Here is a 19,597-nt window from a genome sequence, read left to right as displayed (position 1 = left end):
ATTATGATTTTATTCAAATATTTTGAGCATAATTAAAATAATATGAATGACATATTCTTGATAGACAGATACAAACATTGCAAATAATTATTTCTACAATATTCCCATATTTAGGGGAGTTTCCTAAATGAGAATTGTTGGTGAACAATTGCCTAAATTATATGCATTTTATACCATTTTATAAAACAAATCCTCGTTCACAGACAAGGACAAGTGCAACTTTAAAAGGAATAAATGTAAGGATTCATTTTATGCCACAGCTAAATGGAAACCACTCAAGATTCACTAAAGCATGGAAATCTGCTCTTGGATTTACAGCCGTTTCCTCTTTATGTCCGCACGAAAATGCGCCAGCCAACCCTAAAGCGGCGAACCCGCCTCTCCCCATGCGAGGCACGCTTGTGGGTGGGCAGTGGCCGTCTGCCCCGCAGGCCTTGCTCGGGTCGTTTCAACCTGCACGTGTCCTTTCAGGTGGAGCAGGGCTATGTGGGCAACGCGGCTTACGGGCAGGTAGACTCTCACACGGTGGAGGCCTTGGATCTGCCCACACCCACCTGCTTCCGGTCTCGAAGCCACAGTTACCTGCGGGCCATCCAGGCCGGCTGCTCCCAGGACGACGATACGGGCTCCGTGGACTCCGATGAGACTCCGCCTATAACGTCATCCATCAGTAGCTATAACAGCGTCACCAGTGAGTATTACATGCATGTAAACACACCTACAGAGAGAATCACATTCATGAGCTTGCTATATATATATCATGTAAATATCATAAAAGTTCTGTCATAAAACTCTAGATGGCTCAGGCTGAGAGGTCCTTAACTCAGTCTCCTTGCAATCACATCATTCTCTATAGGGCACATCTGATTGGTTCCTGCTGTATCAGTAGCCAATGAGTTCGCTGCTCAACCTTCAAATACTTGTTTTTTTGCTGTAGCAGTTGGAGTGCGCTTTCAGAAACCCACCACCTTTCCCAGCTCCACCTGTATAGATCTACTACGGGTAATTCATGTATGCTTTATTGTACAGCAGCAGCGTGTCTTACTTGCTCACAGCAGTGTGTCGTGTATGTATTGCAGTAGCAAGTCCTGTACTTACCCTGAAGCAGCAGCAGAAATAACAGCAGCAGAAGTGTAGCAGATCTGTTCCAGCAAGTTCAAACATATCAATATTGTCAAATTCGTTACCATACCAAACACTCAGAGAACTGTCATGACAGAAACAAACCACCCCAAAATAAAAAAGGTAAGAAATTATATTTTCTGTTAAGAACATCAACCCTGTTTTTATGACTTTTTATGACAAATATTTTTTGCATTGCATTGTGACAATATTTTCATGACAACGATGCACTTTTCCCTTAAATTCCCATTGTTGTAACACATCCAGACATTTTTTTGTGTGTGTAATTGTCATTATTTTCCATTTGGATTCGCATTAGATAAAAAAAAAAAAAAAAATGGAGCCCCTAAAAGGACATGCTGAAAAAAAATTAGAGATATGGGGGGTGGATATTTCAATGCTTTTGCATTCGCTCACAAAACCTTAAAAAAATGTTCAGGTGAAAGCAAAACATTTGTGAGATACGGAAGAGGATTAGGGCCCAGCTAAAAAATTTTTTTTAAAAAAGCATTTTGAGATTAAAGTCATTATAATGCGAGATTAAACTCGTTAAATTTCGAGAAAAAAAAGTCGAGATACAATCTCGAGAATAAATTCATTAAATATCGAGAATAAAGTCGTTCTGTTTCGAGAAAAAAATCGTTATATTTCGAGAAAAAAAGTCGAAATAAAATCTTGAGAACAAACTCATTAAATATCGAGAATAAAATCGTTGTGTTTCGAGAAAAAACTCGTTATATTTCGAGAAAAAAAGTCGATATAAAATCTTGAGAATAACGCATTCGATCGGTGTTCATTGCATGGCATACTGATAGAGGACATGGCAGAGTTGGATCACTTAGTCAAGCTATATTTCAGACTTTCTTTCAGTAACAAAGAAATACTATCAACTTTAGCTAATTATGACAAAATTATATTAATGTCCTCTATCAGTATGCTATGCAATGAACACTGATCGAATGCGTTATTCTCAAGATTTTATTTAGACTTTTTTTCTCGAAATATAACAAGTTTTTTCTCGAAACAGAACGACTTTATTCTCGATATTTAATGACTTTATTCTCGAGATTGTATCTCGACTTTTTTTCTCGAAATCTAACGAGTTTAATCTCGCATTATAATGACTTTAATCTCAAGATGCTTTTTTTTTTTTTTTTTTTTTTTGCTTGGCCCTAATCCTCTTCCGTAGTGAGAGAACGCTAAAGCATTGACAAATAATTTTACCTCCCATCTCATATTTTTTCCATCACCATGTCCCTTTAGGGGCTCCATAAAAAAGAAAATGTTCACCAACATAAATTAAAAGCAGGGCAAAAAAATTACAATCATGAAATATTGTATATTTTACTATTTAATTAAGATCTTTATTTTTCCCCCCACTATGCAGTATTTTTAGAAAACAAATATCATAAATAATAATGTTACTCTGTAAAACATCTTATTAGACCTAAAACCTTTTTTTTTCTTTAAGTAAAATATATATGTTTATTGTGCTTTTGGGGTGAAATGCAAGCTGGACATGTTTTTCATGAGATTCACTCTTCATTCATGACAAATTGTATTGTTTAAAGAAAAAAATGTATATCTGAGACATAAAATAAGTGTAAAATAACTATGGGTTCAAAAGTTTGGGGTCAGTAAGATTTTCTTTTTTTAAAGAAATACTAATAAAGAAATATTTTTTTATGTCAAATAAATGCTGTTCTATACTAAATTTTTTAACTATAGTTTGACTATAACTGTATCTGTTTCAGCACAGCTGTTTTCAACATTGATAATAATTATAAAAGTTTCTTGAGCATCAAATCATCATATCAGAATGATTTCTGAAGGATCATGTGACACCGAAGACTGGAGGAATGATGCTGACAATTTTGATCACAGGAATAAATGTCATTTTACTATACATTCACATAGAAATCAACTCTTAAAAATGTTAATATTTCACAACATTACTGATCAAATAAATGTAGCCTTGGTGAGCAGAAGAGATTTCTTTAAAACATAATTAAATCTTAGCAACCCCTCTTTTGAATGCTAGTGCATGTTGTACTCCGGTGGTTTATGGCTGTAGATATGATTTATTTGGTTTTGTTTAGTGCATTTAAAACCATTTATGACCTGAAATATTGATAAAGGCTAGTAAATGATTGATGCATTTGATAATATAATCACTGAACACCTTAAAGGGGGGGTGAAACACTCAGTTTCAGTCAATCTCATGTCAATCTTGAGTACCTATAGAGTAGTATTGCACCCTTCATATCTCTGAAAAGTCTTTAGTTTTATCATATTTATAAAAGAAATATGGGCTGTACCGAGTCTTTCCGGAAAAAAACGAGCGCCTGGAGGCGTATCGTGTGGGCGGAGCTAAAGAATGACAAGCGCGCAAAGCGGTGACGTCCTCAAGCGTGGAGGAACCCATCTATCTCAGCTAATACAGATAATGATCCACAATCAAATCTGAGGGAGAAATAAATTGAACAGGAGAAACGGCAACATCAGGACGTCCGTCTCTGTGGTATGTAAGTTACTGTATTTAATGGCCTCTCCACATTTCTGTGTGTTTACTCGCAGTTTATGAGGACATGATTCGGTTAATGGACTATTGTATGCGACTAGACCTTAGCAGTAGCAAGCAAAACGGTTTTGCACGTCAGACTAGTGTAACGTTATACAGAGAACAACAATGGAGTAACCGTTAACAGTTAGCGCATTTGAATGACGAAGCACGCGATCGTGTCGTTTACTGATGTTTACTCATGCGACGGTAGCCAATAGCAGAGACATTTGAAGCAGTTTAAGTTAACTCACCGGCTGCTTCCAAAGCTGGACTGAAGCTTTATCGCTGGGACTGCTCCGTCAAAAACACACTTCTTTGGTATGATTTGGTGAAGTCCTGACAGCAGTGGCGTGTAAATCCATTTTGAGACGTAACTGAAACGATGTTGTGAAGCTTCCCGTTATTTCTGCGTTCAAATCGGTTCAAATGCAGCGCTGCCTTCCCGGAATGCTGTGCTGAAGCGTTGAAGTCGCTCGACGTCACCCATAGGAATAAAGAGAAGCGCGGCGCGCGACATAAGTGTTCACGGACGACTGGATCTGCACCTGAGAGACTGTTTACAGCGTGCTCTAGTCACGCGCGCGCACACCCTACCGGGAGAAGAGCCCGTACGGCCCATACAAGGACCTTCCGCTCTTATTAACGTTAAGTCGACCCATACTCGAAAAAAACTCGCCGAAACTTGTGAGAAACCGGAAGGAGTATTTTTGACACAGAAATACTCCATCAAACGCCCAACATTAGTTTTTGAAACTGTGTCTATGTTTAGGATGGGAATCCAAGTCTTTAACAGTGTAAAAAGCTCAGTATGCATGAAACAGCATTTCACCCCCCCCCCCCCCCCCTTTAAATTAATGATGCCAACCACTGCAAAGAAAATCACATGGGTAGCGCTGAATTTGCATGTGGATAAACAGAAACCATAGGTGTTTATAAAGTGAACAAAGTTCACGACAGGCAATATAATGACTTTTATGATAAGCAAAGGCCACATGGACATCATGTCATTTTATTGCCTCCAAAGGTGATCAGTGCGATTAAACGAGCCCTGTTTTTACAAACCCGATTCCAAAAATGTTGTGACTGTACAAACTGTAAAATAAAAAAAGGAATGCAATAATTTACAAATCTCATAAACTTATATTTTATTCACAATAGAATATGGATAACATATGAAATATTGAAAGTGAGACGTTTTGAAATGTCATGCCAAATATTGGCTCATTTTGGATTTTATGGGAGCTACACATTCCAAAAAAGTTGGGACAGGTAGCAATAACAGCCCAGAAAACCAATTTGCAAATTATTTGGTCAATTGGCAACATGACTGGGTATACAAAGAGCCTCCCAACGAGGCAGTGTCTCTTAGAAGTCAAGATGGGCAGAGGATCACCGATTCTCCCAATGCTGCGGCGAAAAATAGCTTTCAGAGAAAAATTGAGTTTGAAGTTATCGTCATTTACAGTGCATAATATCATCCAAAGATTCAGAGGATCTGGAACAATCTCTGTGTATAAGGGTCAAGTCCGGAAAACCAAACTGGATGGAAATCACAACATGGGCTCAGGAAAACTTCCAGAAAACATTGTCGGTGAACACAATCCACCATACCATTCGCTGTTGCCGGCAAAAACTCTATAGGTCAAAAAAGAAGCCATATCTAAACATGATCCAGAAGCGCAGGCGTTTCTCTGGGTCAAGGCGCAGTTAAAATGGACTGTGGCAAAGTGGAAAACTGTTCTGTGGTCAGACTAATCAAATGTGTAATTCTTTTTTGGAAAACTGGGACGCCATGTCATCCGGACTAAAAGAGGACAAGGACAACCCAGGTTGTTATCAGCACTCAGTTCAGAAGTCTGCATCTCTGATGGTATGGGGTTGCATGAGTGTGTGTGGCATGGACAGCTTACACATCTGGAAAGGCACCATCAATGTTGAACAGTATATCCAAGATCTAGAACAACATATGCTCCCATCCAGATGTCGTCTCTTTCAGGGAAGACTTTCCATTTTCCATCATGACAATGCCAGACCACATACTGCATCAATTACAACATCATGGCTGCGTAGATGAAGGATCCGGGTACTGAAATGGCCAGCCTGCAGTCCAGATGTTTCACCCATAGAAAACATTTGGTGCATCATAAAGAGGAAGATGCGACAAAGAAGACCTAAGACAGTTGAGCAACTAGAAGCCTGTATTAGACAAGAATGGGACAACATTCCTATTCCTAAACTTGAGCAGCTTGTCTCCTCAGTCCCCAGACGCTTGCAGACTGTTATAAAAAGAAGAGGGGATGCCACACAGTGGTAAACATGGCCTTGTCCCAACTTTTTTGAGATGTGTTGATGTCATGAAATTTAAAATCAACTTATTTTCCCCTTAAAATTATACATTTTCTCAGTTTAAACATTTGATATGTCATCTATGTTGCATTCTGAATAAAATTAATTGAAATAAAACATTGACATCATTGCATTCTCTTTTTATTCACAATTTGTACAGTGTCCCAACTTTTTTTGTAATCGGTATTTTTCAGTAATAAAGACCTTAGTGTGAAGTCGGATCGCTTTTCCTTTGAGAGGTCGGCATGTGGGCAAGTCCAGACAGATGATCTGGAATCATGGGGTGAGAGTCAAAACAGCCGTAGACCAAAAGACTGTCTCATGATGGTCCCCTTAAAGGGAAAGTTCATGTAAAAAAAATTAAATACGGTCATCATTTACTCACTCATCTCAAAAGGCGCATACAGTATGTATGCAAGGGCATGAATCATATGAAATACTTTTGGCCAGGCTTTTGGACGGATTTAGTCCTTTTTCACTCATTTAATGTCAACTATTGGAGTCATAACGTTTAATACATCTCAAACAGCCAGTGCCAAGTGTGCAACAGTGAGTTGTCTCTCTCTCACACACACATACACAAGTCTTCTGACCTACATTTGTACTGGTGGTGTCCTACAGAGATGAATCCTTGAGCTTAACGGCTAATGTTTCTCGTCCCATCATGAGCGACTCTGGCAAAACTTCCACTGCAAATTAAACCTCATCTTAGCCGGTTTTCAGAGGAATTAACAGACATCAATCAGATTAGTTTGGCACAACACTTCATAAACCTGCAGCCATGGGCTGTCTGCTTTTTGATATTTTATTAAAGATGATCTACTTTTTACTGTATTTTAATATGTCTATAATGTACAATGCTGGACACAGCCTAGATGTATTCAGTTAAAAAACATTCCCATAATTGTGTGATGGTTAAATGTACTGACATTCATCTTGAGTCTTCAAAAGGGACCACTTGTGTAGTGTTAGTACAGAGCTACTCTCAGAATAGCAAATAACAAAATCAAGTCTATTTTTGGAGAGGAATCTGGCTAATGCAATTTAGTTTAGGTAGCAAGCTGTCAAGAAAAACAAACCTTGGCCGTCTGTTGATCACTTCTACACTTCTGCTGCATTAAAAAGCCAGTGCTATCATTGCCCAATTTAAACGCATAATATGTATACTGTTGTAAATGTGATATTTCTATATGTAACACCCATATGTCCTACTATATTTGACAAAATGTGCATCTTACTGCAAGGGATACTGTATCCCACAATGCAATGCATTTGACTTGATATATCACGAATCCCCCCCCCCCCCCTCCCCATACCCTTAAATAGAGCACAGCCATTTGTAGTGGCATCCGAAACCGAAACCATAGTGAACATTATTGAGTGCATTCATTCAATCCCACAATGCACCGCAATAACGAGTGTTCAACCAATGTTACATGTTTAATGACTAGAGAATACCCATAAAGTACTGTGAGAGAGGGGGCGATTTCGAATAGAGCAAAAACTTTACGGTGCACTACGTTATGGGAGAAAGTGTAACGTGCAATGTGGCGGAATAAGTCCCGCCTTCTAAATAAAAGAACCAATGCTGATTGCTCAAGTCATCGTGTCACTGCAGGCGCTGTTAATGCACACCCAGCCTAAACTATAAGCTTTTTAAATGCTATTTGAACATATGAAACATTTATGCGACAGTTCAGTCATTCGAAGGCTGATTGTGGCCCTGTTCCAAATGGCACACTTCATATGCACTTACGGTTTTGTGAGAAACTCCTTTGCGTTCGATATACGCCCTCAATGCACACTCTCGATGCGTCACCAAAGAGTGACGTGTCGCAAAAATCCTGAAATGTGAAGCCACAGCGTCTTGTTCGCCCCCAGGTGGTTGGCCCCGGTATAGCTCATAAACCTGCCCACTCCATGTATTCTAATGGGACAAACTAAACAATCAAATTACACTTCAAATACATTTTTTTCCACAAATGGTTTCTTTAGTTAATTTTTATCACGCTGATGCCAGTTCAAGTGTTCATGTGACAGCATGATTGACAGCTGTGATTGACGGCTTCTCTGAACGAATTTGTCACTGAGGCACCAACTAACATTTTTTAAAATTTCCAGGAGGTTGGAGCTTTAGCTTTAATTTCTACATTTCCATAACTGTTTATTTCACACCAACATAATGAGTTCTTCAGTAAACTGTGATAACAGAGTGTGGGCGGGGTTTAGATCTCATGGCTCTACTTGTTCTACTTCGCAGACTCTGGTCCCAAATCAGTGCAAGTCAGAACCATATTGGGACATTGGTGGCTTCACTTTTCTACAATGGAAGATAGTGAAGGAGCGTCGCCCACCTTTTTTTACAGTCCATGGTGTGAACTCATAGGAAAGCCGCGAGTGTTTAGTTTACCATTTGGGATAGGGGTCAATGTCACCGCGGCGAGCAGAACGCAATTTAAAAGGCTCCTCCAAATGTGTTCTTTTTTTCTGTGCAATGAAGGATACAACAGATAGATCCTTTGAGGCCTAGCCTACCCCAGAATTCATTGTGCAGCAGATTTCTTTTGAGAGAAATTGCCGAATTACACTTTTAAATGCAAGTAATTGGTTTCAGCTTAATCAAATATCTAATGACACAGAAATGGAACATGTGTGTGAACATCATTAGTTTATGAAACCCTGTTTTGTGTTCAGACAGTTGAATATAACTTTCAAAAAAAGTCCAGTACAAATGTCACCGCCACTCATCAACGGCAGCTAGTTGACAAGAACAGTCCTCCATAGGCTAGACTGTCCCATTTGAAGACGCTCAGTCTGACCTTCACAGCCTTCGAAGGCATGGCCTTTTAAAGCACTGTGTAAATTGTGAATTGCAACTCACCCCTTGAAGCACAGAAAGAAGCTAAGTTGGCCGATATAGGACAAAGATGTCATCTGAGGCCCTGTCCACACGAACACGGGTATTTTCAAAAACGCAGCTTTTTCTACGCGGTTTGGCTGTTCGTCCACACGCAAACGCTGTATCCGGTTACTAAAACCGGACTTTTTTGAAAACTCCGGCCAGGGTGAAGATTTTTAGAAACTCCGGTTACAGCGTTGTCGTGTAGATGGTGAAACCGGAGATTTCGGTTTTTTAAATTGAAGTGCGCGCCGTTCTCTCCTTTGTTTGACGTCAGATTTTCCACATCTCCTTTTGATTTACGTGAGTCGATTCTATGCGGTGGACTCCACTAACAGCTCTTATCACATGTATATCCTACAGATGTTCAGTTATTTCATTGTATTGCAGAACAAAGGCGCCAGAATGCAATAATACAAAATAGTAAAGCAAGTGTGTGAAGCTATACAGTCCACTTCGGCCCTGCACCTGTGTATACAGTTACCTGTCACTGAGTCCAAAGTAAAGGAACTTGTAGAAGGGTTTCACTTGAGCCCATGGCATCCCTCAGTCAGTGCAATGTGCATCGGTGCAGTGAATGGGACCCATGTGGAAACAGGCAGCCAATCATAGCGTAGTTTTGCGTTCTCATGTGGACAGCTTTTTTTTAAAAACCGTGCTTGTGTGGACGCGATTGTTTTTTAAAACGGAGGAGGAAAAACTCCGTTAATAAAAATACCCGTGTACGTGTGGACTAGGCCTGAGAGAGCAGAAAGTAGCTAGCACTTTCTAGAGAAGTTTGTCCATTTAGGGGTACTGTAGAAAAATGGCAGCCTAAAATGGCAACTTCACCGTAAGGTGTATGTAGATAGAAGTTTATTATGTAAGGGGTTTATACTTTTATATATATATATATATATATATATATATATATATATATATATATATATATATATATATATTGCATTTATGTCAATAGATCCTGATAAATACTTCACACTGGACCTTTAAGTCCTAGTCCTTCGAAGGACACAGCCTTTTAATTGGGACACAACTTGTGCCTGTTTTCCAATGCGATGGATGAATCTTGAACTTTGAATTTTGAACATCTCTTTCATTTGACCAGATTTTTTTACACAAAATAGGATAGCTTTTTGAATTATAAACATGAGGTCATGTGACCACGATGTAGCATATGGTGTAATAATGCGGTTTCACTTCTCTTTTAAAAATACAGCACATTATTTAATTAACCAAATGACCTAAAGGCACTGAATTAATTATTTTCCTTAAAACTCACAAAACACACACTCTCCAGACACTTTATTTTCCCCTGCTATCTAAATAACACATTATTTAGGCCTGTAATGTGTACATGTGATTTAAATGTCTTGCTGTTGCGTCAAAAGCAGCTTGTAATGGCATAAAAGATATGCTGAATCAAATTAGGCTACTTTAGATGTGAAAAAAATAGAATGATGATGATAAGTTATTCAGTCTGTGTGACTGTCAATACGACAGAGAAACAATGAAGTATAAAGTGTATAACGATAAAGCGGGAATACGTTTTGTTCTATGTGTTCCAAACATAAACCAGTCAGAATACGCACCTGTGTTCTGGAAATAAGCCCAAAAAAACTCAACCCGCGACTGTCTTTTAGAATAAACAAGCCAGAAATGTCTTGTATTAAACAGACTTGGCAACTCTGCTGCAAAAGAGAGAACACGCGCAAGCGGGGATTCTGTGTGACGCACAAACAGCGATTCTGATTCGACTGCGTCAGAAGCTTACGCCCCGCCCATCGACCAATGAGAGCGCATCGAGTGAACGCCTCGAGCGCGTCTTTCTCCAATCCCGCGTCCTGAAAGCGGATTACCGGATCGGCTCTTTTTCCTCGACTCCTCGAGACGTGGATGGTGGAATCCGTTGAACGGAAGGATATTATAGCGGGTGGGAGTAAACGACCCAGAACCTGAAAAAACAACAACCTTTCAGTGGATCACTTAATCGCGTCCTTTCTGTTCTACTTGACGGGATGGAAGTGCGCCATCGACGGTGAGCGCTTTAAACAGAGAGGAAGAGGAAAAGGTGTGTGGATTTTTGTACCGGGAGTGGGCACGCGCGCGGGAACGAGCGAGCGAAGGCGCGCGCAGCGCCTCGAGACTGGTCGCGTGTGCTGCTTTTGGCATGTGCTCGAGGTCAGAGGAAATCACGAATAACACATCTGATTACAGCGAGATTTAGCGTCAAAAATGCATTTCCGTTGGTCATTTTAATTCTTAATGTAGTGCTTTTTTGATTGCGTTAGCAGGTTAGCTCATGCTAGCGTGTTGGTGGCGACTGGAGGTGTGTTTATGTTGATGCATCCGTCTAGACAGGCAAAGCATGACCGCATTTCCTACCTGAACATGATAGCGTGCACTTGACGCATGCTGCTGCTCATGTAAATGCTGCTGTAGGGCATTTAATACGTCTGGATGCGAGTCTGAATCTGATCGCACACAATGGCCAATGCACCGCTCTTTGAATCAGGTCGAATGCATTTGTCAGGGAGATAACATAAACTTTGAATGTGTGTGCATAGTTTTTAAATCTCCCCTCATTCATACTGAACCTGTAGAGGGTCAGGATCCCTAACCCCAGACACAAGTTCCTCTCCAAAAGAATAAAAGTGCATGGGGAATATTGTGAAGATCTGCATTCATGTGTGAAAAACGAATGTATTTACGTTTATACTTAATATTCTCAGCCGTATGTGGACTAGATCGTCCTACTTTTAGTAAAATGTTTCTCTTGGTAAACATTTGCCGTGCTTTGGAGAGATGTAATCCTTATTAGGATGTGTGTTTTTGATTAAGTGCTCAAGTGTGAATGTAATGAAAAAGAGGTGGGATGTTCTGTCTGTAGTTTAGTCTGTTATGTATTTGAATTTATTATGTTGTATCGGCCGAGATTTATAGTTTAGTTGTGGTGTCTCTTAAAGGGATAGAAAATAGTGTCATTAATTCCACACCCTTATGTGGTTTTAAACCCGTAAGACTTTTGTTTATCTTAGGGACATAAAGGAAGAGATTTTGAATGAAATGTGAGCCCATTCTATCCCTCCATTGACAGCTACGCAACTACCACATTGATGTAAAAATAATTCACATAAATTGAGCAGAAATTTTCTGAAGAGACACGATCACGTTATCGGATGAACAGGTTGAATTTAAGCTTTTATTCACATATGAACATTCATCAGCTCATACATGAAGCTAAAGCATGTTCGCTTGACGTAAGAAAACCAGTGAGGTTCATTCTCGTGTTACACAGCACATTTGAGCTTCAGTAAGAACCGATGAGGTTCATTCTCGTGTTACACAGCACATTTGAGCTTCAGTAAGAACCGATGAGGTTCATTCTCGTGTTACGCAGCACGTTTGAGCTTCAGCAAGAACCAATGAGGTTCATTCTCGTTACGCAAATCATTTGAGCTTCAGCGAGAACCAATGAGGTTCATTCTCGTGTTACGCAGCACGTTTGAGCTTCAGCAAGAACCAATGAGGTTCATTCTCGTGTTACGCAGCACGTTTGAGCTTCAGCAAGAACCAATGAGGTTCATTCTCGTTACGCAAATCATTTGAGCTTCAGCGAGAACCAATGAGGTTCATTCTCGTGTTACGCAGCACGTTTGAGCTTCAGTGACAACCAATGAGGTTCATTCTCGTTACGCAAATCATTTGAGCTTCAGCGAGAACCAATGAGGTTCATTCTCGTGTTACGCATCACGTTTGAGCTTCAGCAAGAACCAATGAGGTTCATTCTCGTGTTACGCATCACGTTTGAGCTTCAGCAAGAACCAATGAGGTTCATTCTCATTACGCAAATCATTTGAGCTTCAGCAAGAACCAATGAGGTTCATTCTCGTGTTACACAGCACATTTGAGCTTCAGCAAGAACCAATGAGGTTCATTCTCGTGTGTTGCGCAGGTTCCGTTGAGCTTCTTCTTATATGTCTTCGTTTGTTTTCTGAAAATGAACTAAAGTCTTATGGGTTTGGAATGACATAAGAGTGAGTATATTTTCAATTTTGGGTGAACTAACTAACCCTTGTTTCCAACATGTTTTAAATCATTTACTCACCCTCATGTTGTTCCAAACCTCTATATGTGGTTATATTTCCATTTCAGCACACAATAATTATTAGCTCTTGTGCATAAAATGGCAGTTCACAGTGACCGCGTCAGTCAAGCTCCAAAAAGCATCATGAAACTAATTCCTATTGACTCATGCAATGGCTTTTTGATAGACCTGTTCACGATGAATGATGAACGACATTTTTTCAGACTTTCTCCATTTGTGCCCCACAGAAGAAATTAATTAAAACAGCATACAAGCTTGTAAATTATATCAGAATTGATTTATCATTTTAACAGCAACTCCTTAACAACACATTTAACACTAGAAGGAAGGCCACTTGCTGAAAGCCACAGTGCAGGTGCATCTCAGTTTGGTGGTATTTTGGTGCCTGTCCTCTGTGTTCACAGAAAGGCCATGTGAGGTTTGGCAGGGGCCTCCGGGGCAGAGCGACCGGCTCTAATGCGTTAATCTGGCCTGAGCCTCCCCTGTAGAGCCAGAGCTGTGTCATAAACTCATATCACCCTCAGTGCAAAGTACCAAATATTAAGAGCAAGCTACTGTATTTTATTCACGCCTCTCCACTGTTAAAGTTCCCAAAGGGAGGTTGTGGTGTAATTAATACGGTGCTGCTTTGAGATTTGTTCTAAGTATAAAAGTGTTTAATTAAATTGCCACTACATCTCAGAGAAGCAATGCTGTTCAAGTCATTCAATAGCTGTCAGTGTAAATAATTAGCCGTCACACTTTCATTACTATGGGGTTTTGTGCTTTTCCTTGACGGCATCTTTCCGTGTTAATAACGGTGAGCATTTCTGTTACCAGTGCTCATACTTTTTTGACTCTTGAGCACCATAGTGTAGCTTGTAGGGCTGGGCAATGACTAGCTTTTTTTTTAAGGTAAATGTGACATTAGGTGGCATATTTACAAGCTGTTTTATTGACGTCTTTACACACACCATGATACATTTCAATATGTTGTACTGTATCTTTCAGCGTACCTTCTAGTGTTCATTCATGCTGTAACTAATAGCAAAGAGAAAGAGAGGATCGGTTAAACTGAAGTGTTACAGTGATCTGTCACGCCACATTAAAGAGTGCCAAAGTTGTATTGTTTAAATTTCGCCATAAAATTGCATGTTTCTGTTCAGGCTAACTACAAATAAGATGTTATGAGATTGATATGTATAGTAATGTAGTTTAAACTTGGCGCCAAGTAGAGACGAACTCACTGACGGAGTCAGTCAGGTAATCCGTCATGTCACAATCAAGACGTAACTTCACATGAATGAAATAAAACAGCCATGAATGAGAGCATGTTGGAAATAAAAGCACCAAACTTATTTCTCTCTGTCGCATTCAGCCATTCTCTCACCGAGTTGTTGCTTCCGCATAGGATAGTCACCGTATGTAAACAAGACCGACTCGTTTAAAACTCCTTAAATTATTTTAATGTCTGCTATAACATTTAACATTATATAACAATTCAATGTTTTATAATAAACATCAAATTAATTACTGCTCCGTGAAAATGAATTATGACGTGTAAGTTAAACGCGATGAAAACAGCGCTCTGTCATAGGGTTGGGCGATGTCACTTAAATCGGCAGCTGACGATGTGTACAGTAAAACATCGCGATGGACGATGATATCGTCCGGGGGGGACGAAAAACGAATATTTTAGTTTCTTAGATCTTATATTTCTTATGTTTCTTATATTATAGCTTAGATCAGTTAAAAAAAAATCAAGACCGACCCTACCCGAGCCCGTGCACCCGAGAGACCGGCCCTGCCCGACACATTAACTGTAATTATGAGCCCCATTTAAACCCGACAATTTTTGAATAGTAGGCGCGAGAACGAGCCTGTAATGACTAATGAGCGGAGCGGAGCCGGTGTGACTCAGCTCAATAATCCGCAGGCGCGCGCTCATGAACCCAGCGGTAAAATTATGTTCGTTCAAATCCAGCTCAGACATGATATAAATCTGTAGCTTACTATACTTGATGTAGCCATTAAACAATGTTTTTAATTTATGTTTAAATAGTATAGCCTAATATTATTTTTTAATTTCATCTGATTATGATAGGCAAAGATGCGAGTGGGTCAGAAAATGATTTTGGTGGTTATTTTTAGTTTAATATTAAGTTTTGTTTTGTAAAAAGCCTTTCTTTCGTTTTGTAAAAATTGTATCTTAATTTTAATAAAAGTTTCTTCGGCCAATTGCATGTATTTAATTAATAAGAAGCAAATAGGTAGCCTAATATGAGGTCGCGGAAGCGATCGCTTTCAATGATCATGAACTGGAGCACGTCTCAAATAAACTGAAACGCAGCAGGCTTGCCTCACAGACATGAGGAATATGTAGCCTAAAATGTGTAGAAACGAAAAGATTTAAATAAGCACATGGTGCAGTGTTCAGAACACACACGGTAAACAACCAGCTGGATACAGATGATCACGGCGATGGGCATGAGCGGGATGGTAAAGTTTAAGGGATTCTTTTTTTTTTTTTTTTACCTCATACTGAATATGTTCGGGTGAAAGCACATTTTAAAAAGGTAGCACTTATTCACACAGGAACTAATCGTTCTCTCTGATGCATTCAAAAACATCTTGTAGTGCTTATACCTGCATAGTTATCAGTAGCCAGTAGGTATACAGTTATTATATTATTCTATTATATGATTTTGAATGAGCAGAAATCTGTATTGATCCGTAGATAAAATAACTGATGAAAACGTTCATCTTTCCAAACTTCCAAACATACAAACAAATTTGCACTGCAAAAAGCATCAATATTTCACTTTTGATAAAGCCAGTTTGGCATAGTGGGGGGAAAATGCACACAAATGTTCCAATAAACCACGTTGAAACTAGGCTCTTAATCTCCTATTGTTTACTTTTTTATATATTTTTTTAGTTAATGCAGGTTATAAACCGAACTTTATAGTGATATTTCAGAGCTTACTAAAATACTTTAGCAGTTATTAGCCACAAATTTCCTCGGAGCGAAGACGGAGCGGTGTTTCTGATATCAGTGAGCGAGGCGGGGAGCTCGAGATGGTGAACCCGGAGCGGAGCTGGAGTGGAGGGATTCTTGAATGCTTGGAGCGTGGAGGGGAAATTGCCGCCGCTACACTCCGCTCACATAGGCTACTCTGGTGTCAACTCGCAAGACTCGCAGCGGGGCGGGGGCGTGGCATCACGATGGCGTTTCTCCATCGTGATGTCGCACAACCATCACGATGGACGATGATATCGTCCATCGGCACAACCCTACTCTGTCATCAGCATTTCATAGACTGACAAAAACATTTATTTTGATACCGTACTAGATGAGAGAGTGCACGTTTAAAGAGTCAATGTTGTATTTTTGCAGTAAAATATCCTAAAACCACTAGTCCCGTGTTATATATTTTGTTCAGTTGAGTACTTATAATATCCTAAATGTTTCCAACTATTTTTAAATTGTGAGAAAATTACTATAGTGCTATAGTGTTTGAGGGAGTCGCCTGTCAATTGCGTCATATCTGCCCTACCCTCGGTTTTGTGCTTTTATTTGCCAGGAGCTCTTTACTCTTAGCAGTGTGAACCAGTGAATGCACAGAGTAACGTCATAACATAATTTTCAACACACTTAAATGTATCTAATATGATAAACAGAGCTGCATTACCTCATAATCTTAACCGGAAGTGCGGAAATACTGCAGGCGCCCGTCAAATGTGTCCCATCATAATAAATGTCCCGGTGCTCGCGAGGCGGGTATTTGTGTAACAATCGCTCCAGCGGCCGTGCTCAGCTCCACAACACTCGGTCCTGCTCTGCTTTGCACTACAGTAACATTAATAACCGCATCCATGAACATGATTTCTGCCCGAGTCCTATTTTTCCACCGGCTGTGCGGTGAAGACCACATGTCCCAAAATGTTGCACTCAAACTTTGCGTCATCAAACTACACCTTTGTTTAGAATAGGCGCCCTCCAGTGGACGGAAAGTTGCATAGTGCACCTTTAAGAAAAATAATCAAACCCACAAAAACATCATAGATTTTACAATGTTTGCATATTCAGAGAATATATTCACACTTAAGTCTATTAAAAACACAAACCTTTTAAAACTGTAGTTTAAAATGAATGCTTATATTTATGCTCATGGTTACGGGGAGTTGATAGACTCAAGTCTCATTTATGTTCTCATTAGACTTAGACATTAGACTTTATAAATGAATTTTGCCTGTTGGTAATATGGCTGTATTTATAAATAAAAAGGTAAAACAGCATTAATGTTAAAAAGACTTTGCACTGTATTAAAAAAAAACTATTCTGATGTAAATGTCTTTTATTCTGTATGTAAGAGAGTGAAACTGCAAAAATTACAGTGTTTAAAAAGCTCAGTTCAGTGCTGTTGCTATAATTGGAAAAAACAGAAATAAGACATCAAGTAAATATCGGTTCTATATATCGGTTATCAGCACATGAACATGCAAATAATCGGTTTCGGTATCTGTTATAAAAAAATCAATATCTGTCGATCACTAATTGGGACACTTTTTCCAAGTCAACTCAATGGCATAAAGTGTCCCAATCACCCTATGTATAGCTAAAATTGATTAAAGAGTGTTCGCGCATTAAATGCTCAATTCGCGTATTTGCATTGACTTTACATGTAAAGCACTCACGGTTATTGCATGCCAACTAGGGATGGCTCGATACCACAATTTTGGCTTCGGTACGGTACCACAATCTAATACCGAAGTACCGATATTAAATCGATACCACAAGGTCTGATATTAGCGTGGGTATATTGCACGCGAATGAGAACAATTATGCAAGTTTTGAGTTTATAAAGTGGGAAATTACCACAAATGTTTAGGCTATTAGTAAATTAATCAGCAAAGCTTATCACATCAAATCAGTCATTTGAAAACTTTCTTGTGAGAAATAATTTCAGCAAAAATCTCTCAAAATTAGCAAATTGCTTCTGGTTTCAAAAGACATCGCACTACACTAAAGCAATCTGCATAATCCGATTCAACATTTCACGCTCGTCTCGGGATGGAGAACGGAAATCATTTGAACACGCAAGAGATTTTATAGCATTTCGTAATAAGTTACAGGAGATATGAGCTCATACGACACACACACACACACACGCCTGTCACTTAGTCACGCTTGCACATTACACATTAAGTTTCCTTAAACAGTCAAATACACAGAATTATGTACAAATGTCCGTCTTTAGTGAGTATTCACATAAACACAGGCGGTTGTGTCTAACGCGAATGTAAATAGTGCAATAGTACGCGTGCAAATATAATGAGATCTAAATGTCATTGGTTGAAACGAACGCTGGAGATTGTGATATTCGACCTTATGTTAGGCTATGTGTGTGCGTTGATCAGTGTTAAAAGAAAATAAATGTCTAAATGAGATGGTTTGAATGATCCACTGACCTGTCGATCTCTTCAGAAGTCCTAAAGTCCGGATAGTGACAGATGCTTCTTGGCTAGGTTTGATGGTTCTTCATCAGTTTTATAAGCAAAGCCATTACAAATGTCACTTCTACTCCTCTCTTTATTAATTCGTTTTGGGCATCTTGAGTGAGATTCAACTGCTTTATCCATTTTGTCCGTCTATGTTGTTGTCACATTTGCCGGTTGTTTCGGGTCAGTTTGGGTAGAGCGCTGCCATCTAGCGGTGAACTTCGGAAAAGCAGCATATACCGAAATGTGCCAAATCATGATATCGTACCGTTTTAAATAAAATATATACCGGTATTTTTCCAGTACCGGTATACCGTGCATCCCTAATGCCAACTACATACTAAAAATGCAAAAGCTTTTACTTTGCAGTTTTCACATGCAGATGACAGCGTTATCAAAAAGATCTCCGTTCACATGGATCTACAAAAACTATTGACTGAACACATATGCATGACTTCACAGTTTTCACAAATTCGTATTTTTGTTGTGTACAAAGAGATGATAAGGCTCAATTTTTCTTTTTTTAAATCACTTAATCCTGTTTTCAAAAGTTTTGCTTGTTCAGGGCCTCAAAACACCCAAGGGCACGGCTAAAATGCACAGTGTTCCGTTTTTAGTTAAAGCGATTGCTGTATAAATTAGACACCCTCTAAAAGATTGTTTTAGATTTAAGAATACACATCGGTTCATCAAAATTAGAATCCAGAAAATCCATATTTCCAACCCAGCCCTAGTAGCTCATCTGTTTATTGGCTCTTTGTCGTCAAATCGTCCTGTCATAATTAGACATGTGCCGATTTTCGGTAATGCGATATATCATGATAAGGAATATGCTCGATATTGTTATTGTGGGCACTTCAAAATATTGTAAATAATAATTTATTAACAATTATTAAATTTTTTATAATGCACTCAAGAATACTTCGTCCATCTTGAGTCAAAGTATTTAAAACAGCCATTCGTTTTTTGTAATCTCAATGTTGTTCATCACAGCACAAAATACTTAATACTTAAAGACTTATTAGGCTATTTATTGTCAAATTTAAACATTTTTGTTTTAATCTGGACTACAACATGCCCT

At 39.1% G+C, this 19,597-nt stretch overlaps 1 protein-coding gene across 2 annotated transcripts in view; it reads left to right on the top strand.

The window, feature by feature from the left end:
- dlgap4a (discs, large (Drosophila) homolog-associated protein 4a) overlaps positions 1-19,597 on the top strand; it is a 250,759-nt gene that overhangs the window by 208,744 nt on the left and 22,418 nt on the right. For both annotated transcript variants that reach the window (XM_067445553.1, XM_067445554.1), the window contains one exon: positions 472-691. In XM_067445553.1, the coding sequence (XP_067301654.1) occupies positions 472-691 (220 nt within the window). The remainder of the gene's footprint in view (positions 1-471; positions 692-19,597) is intronic.

This window comes from Pseudorasbora parva, chromosome 6 (assembly GCF_024679245.1).
Source record: "Pseudorasbora parva isolate DD20220531a chromosome 6, ASM2467924v1, whole genome shotgun sequence".
In the NCBI taxonomy this organism is placed as follows: Eukaryota; Metazoa; Chordata; class Actinopteri; order Cypriniformes; family Gobionidae; genus Pseudorasbora; species Pseudorasbora parva.
The sequence above is the reverse complement of the archived record's forward strand: the minus strand, read 5'-3'. Positions and strand labels throughout refer to the sequence as shown.